We start from the raw sequence: 6,935 nt of genomic DNA, 5'->3' as shown, positions 1-6,935 counted from the left end.
ATAGATCTGAAGCCCCTGACATCAAATCTCGCTACAGGACGAGAAACCCTAATCTCAATGCCCAAGGAGATGGCATGAATCTATGTCAGAGCTCCGTTGACTACGTCCAAACGGATGAATTTGAGTAGGACCGGAGCCTGGAAGACAAACTCGAAGAAAAAGGGCCGACATCCGCCCAAGCGTCGCACCTACGAGAACTAAAAAAATCCTAACCTAAACTACTAACCTGAGCGGAGGCATCGAGATCCTCTCCCCACCACCGTCCGCCGAACCAACAGGCAGAGGGGGCGAATCCACGGGCTCACCAGTGAAACTTGAAGGGAAGAGTTTACCCTAGCAGCTTGTCTGTTGGCCATGCACACTTCTTGAATGGCAATACTGAATATTTATTGGACCATGGAAGAAAGCGATGATAACTAGTGGAACTAGAAGAATGTCCGTGCGTTGCAACAGGGCCACATTAACTTTAAGAGTTCAATATTACGATATTGGCGACCTTTTTTACCATCAAATCCTCACACACACACTCTCTTCCCCCTCCCTCTTCCTCACTCTCTCTCCCTCTCTCTCTCTCTAACACACACACACATAGCCTATTCTCCCCGTCAATAAGACTTACTCAATTGGCAATAATGTGTGGGCTTGTGGTGAGCTTGACTGAACTAATAGATAGTGTGATATATTCCCCAATCATTTAACAATGAAATTTCAGAAATGGAAAGATTATGTAACACCTCAAGTCGTTAGCTACAGTGACCTCCCCCTAATGATGCAATGTCATCAGGCTTGCTAAGCCAAACTGCCACTTGATAAAAATCAAAGCCCAATTCAAATTTAAAATAAAGTCAAATAAATTATTTCGTAGAACAGTAAAACTAAAATGTTCACCATATTTTATAAATTACACTGATCTTTGACATGTTGAGCCCAACATTATTTGACCCAAAAATTAAATCTTGTCAAATTAATAAGAGGTCAAACAACAGTTAAATAACCAATTAAATATAAACCTAATTTTATGTATTTCCTTTTGGCCCCAAACTTTTTGTGCCACCTAAAAATATTGTGCTAGAATTGTGTGCATAGTTTCACAATTAACAAAATCCATTTAGTTGATATAAGAATAAATAGAAAAAGGTGTTAAAAAGGAGAAACAGATTAGAATACATTAAAAACCAAAAGGACGATGAAAGGGGGATTCCCCCTACCCCCCGGGCCTTGCCACCGAACCGGCCTAGTGGTCCAGTCCCCGCACGGTCGTCTTCTCCTGTTCCCCGAGCCCGTCGCTACAGAGTCGGGCTCCCGCCCGACCACCTCGCCGGCATCGAAGGGGAATGGATAAGGGTGATGCCCTGCCTCCCCTGCCCCCATGGCCTCACTCCTTCTCGACGCCCCCTCCCAGATCCACTTCTCCTCCTCGCTCGCTCGATCCCGATGATCTGGACGAAGTCAGATGCCACGGCCACCATGACCGACCTCGTCCACACGGCCACTGCCCTCCCTGCTGGCTAGGAGCTTGTCGAGGAGCTCTGAATGCCTCCGCTACTTCGTCTGCGCCAACGAGATCAAGTCCAGCACCCCCAGATTGACGTTGTTGCCGTCTTCCTCAACCTTCGGCCATCGTGACATTGCCGTTCGATCCGCACCGCCCCAAGCTCCCCTGTCTTCCCCTAGGGTGCCATTGACACCGTCGTGATCTCCTCTTGCCTTTCCCCAGTTTCCCCTCTCATTTGCTCTCGTTAGGTATTTCGCCGTGGACGAGAACCGCCGTCCGCCATGGCCATTGTAGGGGTAGCCACTGAGCTCCTCGGATTGACCCCACGGCACATGCCGGCTCCTATGCGCGCCCATGTCCGAGCCTTCAGCTCTTCTTCCGCGCCCGCGGGGCCACTCCCTCTCTGGCTCTCCATGCCCACGCACATGCCACACCGCGTCCGTCGCGCCCGCCGTTGCCATCATGCTCGCCACAGCCACCGCACCACTGTGCCCCGCGCGACGCACACCCTGGCCGCACGTCACACTCTCGCTGGCTGCGCTCGTCCCGTCTACTGCCGCCTATCCCTTCGCTCGCCCCACTGTCGCGCCCTGCCTCGCGCCGCCTCCTGTCGCGACCATCTTCTGCCGGCCGCCCCCTCAGCCACGCCGGCCGCATCTCTGCCCTCCACCGTCGGCCGCTCGTCTCGCCTGCTGCGTGCTTCTTCCTGCTGCTATGCGCTGCTCTACCACTGGTACGCTGTTGCGCCATGCCCTCGGCACCGCCGACAAACGTGGTGGAGGGATTGTCAATGGAGTTCAAGGAGGAGGTGGCGGAGAAGGTGTGGAGAGGCAAGAGGTCTAGGGTGGCGTCAGCTGGCTGTGGTGGAGGTGATTATGCGAGAAGGAGCCGGAGCGGAAGGAGAGGTCACAATTGGAAAGAATCGCAAAAAAATCATAACTTGGAGATCTCATTCTAAAAAAAATGCTAATATCGATGGAGGGGTGATTTCCTTCAACAGGTGGAAAACATAGGAAATATTGGATGCTATCAAGGAAAGGTAAAAATTTAGGAAAGTTAGGATTTTGAACTGATTTCTATGCAAATGGGGTTTTATTGTTTGGTAACATGATATCAGTATCTGTCCGTTTGTGACGTGTCTGATTAGGAAAGTTTGCAAATGTTAAGAAACTATTTATTGGGAGGAAAGTTTGTGACGTGTCTGTTATTTGTTTCCTAAAACAAATTTCGCTAATGAGAGAAATTGATTAATTTAGATAAGTTAGCAAAGTTAGATTCAAATCTATTATTTGTTTCTTAAAAATTTGTTATTTGTTTTCTAAGACAATCTAAACCAATAAAAGGAATCGATTGATATGAATATTTTAAGGAAGTTAGATCCGTGATTTGTTATAAGTTAGGAAAGTCCTGGTTGTAATAAATAATGGAGAAAAAAATAAACTGATGGACCAGGATGGGAGGGGGTGGTGGGAGGAGGACGAAAAAAAATCAGCGAAAGTAAACCGTAAAGACTATTCACCAACTGCTTCATTAGGAGTAGAGATGAGAGCAAATTTGAGGATTTGATGGCGTCGAAGAAGAACGGGCCAGCGCGTCTACACCGAGCAATTTGATAAAATGACACACTTTTCCTCGTACTTTGACTCAATAGCACACCTTTCTTTTTATTGGATTAAATGACACACCTTTGATTCATGGATAGATAAAATGGCACAAACTAACTTTTTAGCTCAATTTTTAGGTGTGAGCCCGCCCGTAATATTTTGTAGGACGATTTTGCCCTTCAGTCGGTTTGACCTGTTTACTGGTTTGATTGAACCTGGTCGCCTTCGATCTGTTTGGATCGAAACAGAGACAGACCATGCAGCGAGACACAATAGCGCCGCCGCCTCGCTCTCCTCGCCGTGCCCGGGCGCACTGCCCGTCCCACTGCCGACGCATGGAAGTGTGCCTCCTCCCCAGCGCTTTTCCTGTCTGCCCCGTCTCGCCGCGCTCCGGCCGCTCGCTCGCCGACAGAAGAGAAAAGGCGACCCCCTTTCTCAAACCATCAGTTAGCCCAGGAACTGAGACGGGCAGTTAACGTATGGACGGCCAGCCAATCTGATTTTTGATTACATCCGTATGAACAAGCATCTGTAGTCCATATGTCTTGTTGATAGAAGCTACAGCTAAATCCATCAATCCATATAATTTTCAGCTACAATCGTTTTTTTAGGACAAAACTTGGCGTTGGCAAGATTTGAACTCAAGCTGCAGTCGTTTTTTTTAGCTCAACCCATATACAGGAAGCGAGCAGCGACAGCAAGCGAGCACTGCTACAGCCGCAAATGCCGCTCCAGCGCGGCCAGCAGTGACATGTACATCGACGCGCTGCTGCGCCGTGGACAACTGTGCCGAGCGTCGACTCGGAGGTTAGAGCTGCAGCAGCGAGGCGCTTGAAGGGGCGGTGTCTTTTCTCTTCGACCGGCGAGGGTGCGGCCGGAGCGCGGCGAGACGGAGCAGACGGGTGGAGCGCTGGGGAGGAGCCATACTTCAATGCAACCATGAACAGCTCAAACCGACCGAGGGGCAAAATCAAGTTGAGCTAAAAAGTCAGTTTGTGCCATTTTATCTAGCCATGAATCAAAGGTGTGCCATTTAATTCAATAAAAAAAATATGCTATTATATCAAAGTACGAGGAAAAGTGTGCCATTCTATCAAATTGCTCGTCTACACCAAGCCAGCCCACCGGTCTCTTTTCCCTAAAAAAAAAAGGCCCACCGGTCTCTCAGAACGACTCCATCCCCTCCTTTCCCTGCGCCCCGGCGGCTCCACGACGCCGCGCGCCCCCGTACTACGACGGCCGGCAAAGGAGGCTCGCCGCGCCGGAGCGCTCCTGGTTGATTGAGAGCGAGCCACGTCTTGCCTCCCTCCTCGCCCTCGGAGCGACCGAGTCGAACTCGTGGAGCCCTCGCTCGGCCTCTCCCCATCTCTGCAGCCACAAGGTGCCGCCGCCGCTCCCTCCCCTTTTCACCTAGAAATCTAGATTCGCATTGGATCATAGGCTTTGTGCAATTTCATCTTTCGTGCAGTGTCTTACCTTACGGATGGGAACACCCGGAGTTAGGACCCTAGAAAGCCACATGGGTTCTCTGCAACGAACCCTAGAAACCCCAAACCCAACCTGTAGGATTTGGTCTTGATGTCGATTCGTTCGGCTGGTAGAACGTTCTGCAGGAACGTCGCACGTTCCTTTGGTCCGGTAGACCGCCCGTCGCGATTTCGGCACCAAATCCCAGTGCGATTCAGGGATTGAGTAGCTGCATGAGGTTTGCGCAGACCCTTTCTCCCCGCAAAATAAAAATATCCGTACAACGTTTCTGCCATTAGTTCCTATATATACTAGGGCTCGGAACGCCTTCGTGGTTCTATTTGTTCGGACATTAGTTTGAAATGGCAATGGCACCTCTTTTATGGATTATTGGAGGTGGTGGGCAACACCCTTCAGGGTTGCTTCAGAGTTTGCAGTTCTGCTGGAATTTAGCTTGTACAAATGCGATGCTGAGCACTGACTGATCAATGAGTTCATTTAAACGCAGTCCTTCGCTTGATCTTATTTATTTTCTTCCTGCTCTTTGGCATATTGTTTGTCAGATATGACCAGGAATACAGTATAGTTCTGCATTCTCTGAATGTAGCTTAAGATATTTATATGCAAGTTTTTTTTTGCTTTGCTTTGCTTTGTGTCCTGAACTCTCTCTCTCTCAGACTTGTCAGTACAATTGTCAATGACAGCAAATCTAATCTACAAAGTTTGGTTGGAATACATGTTGGAATCCTTAGCAGGAGCTTTTGACTCAAATTGGAAAATACTTTGTCACTGTCAAGATAATACTACCAGATTTTTTGTAGGCTACCCTCTTAGAGATTATACGGGTGTGGTCCACCTTTTGCCTTAATAAGAGTTACTGGTAAGTATCATTTGGTGTGTGCCTGTTGATTGAGCTCATAATCTCTATAAAAGTTGATTCTTTATATTGATCTCAGGTGTGCTGAACTAATGTGCTCTATGGTAGCCACACTTGACCAGCTCATTTTGTTTTACTTGATCACTAGTTTGCTGCTCTGCTGAGAAGCTGATTATCAGAATAACTACTTCCCTCTTTTGTCTTTGCTCTAGTTAAATACGATGGCATTTTCCCAGGCTTCATCTTTTACACTAAGCTATCATGATCTGATTACATGTATCTTACATATGTATGTCTGTGCTGCCTCTTCTCTAGCCTTATGAACCAATTTCCCCATTGTCAATTCAATTTTTCAGGTGCTGTACACCCCTTGCTTGCTAAGGTGCTGCTCATTGCGGTGCATGACCATGATTTCTGAAGATGGAGATATCTCAGCTCTGCTCTCTGAACCAAATCTAGATGAAGAGCAGGCTGTGACTTCTGGATCCGATGATTTCTTGCCTGCTATTTTGGAATCTATTAAGTCAAACGAAAAGGAAGTCGAACTTTCACCTGAGGAGGCAGCTTGGGCTGATTCGTGTTTTGTGCAGACTTCTGAACTGTCAGATGAAGACTGGGGTGCATTGAAGCAAGCCTTGCTTGATTCCCTTCAAGAGCCAATTGAAGGTTCACGCGATACCACTGAGGTCATGCTTGACCAAGGCACCCATGCACTTTCAGAGGCGGAATCCCACAGTCTGCATGTGGAAAAAGATGCTCAGGATGATAATGTAGAGATGGAGCAACAAGGCAATAGCGATGATGACAAGGATGCTACTGAAGTTGGGGACGTTACAAATGTAATTAGAGGTGCAGATGAGCATGGCAGGCAAATGGACGGATACACTGCAGATGAGCTGGTTTCATCTGAAGTCATCGAGCAGGCAGAGTCGAGGGATTCTATCTTCAAGGTTTGGGATCTAGACGTGTCGTTCTCCGAGGATGAGAGCGAGCTCGAACTCATCAAGGACCTCAAGAAACTCCTCAAGGGCAAGCCTCAGGATGCTACGTATCCGCCTCCTGGTGACGCAGCCAAGGCTCTGAGCGAGATAAACGTTGATGAACTTGTGGCGGGCTTGAGTAACTTGTCGCTGCAGCGAAACCAGTAGCTAGCAGTTTGTTCTTGGTTCCCATGATCCTCTGTGCATCTCTACCGTCCAATGGTAATGTTGTGGCAGCAAAGCAGTGAGTGACGGTTTGTTTGTTGGTCCAGCCGGTCCATTGTGCATCTGGACCATCAGGTGGTTGATGTCGTGTCTAATGGGCGCATATTACTTCTTTCGTAGGCTTCTTTAGACTTCAGACTTAGGTTGACTTTCGATATTTGTTTTGTACAGTATATGTCTAGACACCCTTGAAACACGCCGTTTGAGTTCAATTCAGGCAGATTTTGGACTGCTCCTCAGGCCTTGTACAATGCAAGGTGCTTAGTAAAATAAACGAGTTTTTTGAA

At 48.1% G+C, this 6,935-nt stretch overlaps 1 protein-coding gene across 1 annotated transcript; it reads left to right on the top strand.

The window, feature by feature from the left end:
• Positions 1 to 4,250: 4,250 nt before the first annotated feature.
• LOC119325000 lies at positions 4,251 to 6,935 on the top strand. The gene is made up of 2 exons (XM_037598761.1): positions 4,251 to 4,480; positions 5,800 to 6,935. The coding sequence occupies exon 2, from the start codon at positions 5,845 to 5,847 to the stop codon at positions 6,589 to 6,591; it is 747 nt and encodes a 248-aa protein (XP_037454658.1). The 5' UTR covers positions 4,251 to 4,480; positions 5,800 to 5,844; the 3' UTR covers positions 6,592 to 6,935.

This window comes from Triticum dicoccoides, chromosome 6B, assembly GCF_002162155.2.
Source record: "Triticum dicoccoides isolate Atlit2015 ecotype Zavitan chromosome 6B, WEW_v2.0, whole genome shotgun sequence".
Classification (NCBI taxonomy): Eukaryota; Viridiplantae; Streptophyta; class Magnoliopsida; order Poales; family Poaceae; genus Triticum; species Triticum dicoccoides.
Note: the sequence above shows the minus strand (reverse complement) of the source record. Positions and strands in the feature narration are given on the sequence as shown.

What these genes read in the sequence shown, in the direction of transcription:
- LOC119325000 (XM_037598761.1), top strand. Translation starts at nt 5,845, where the DNA reads ATGACCATGATTTCTGAAGATGGAGATATCTCAGCTCTGCTCTCTGAA.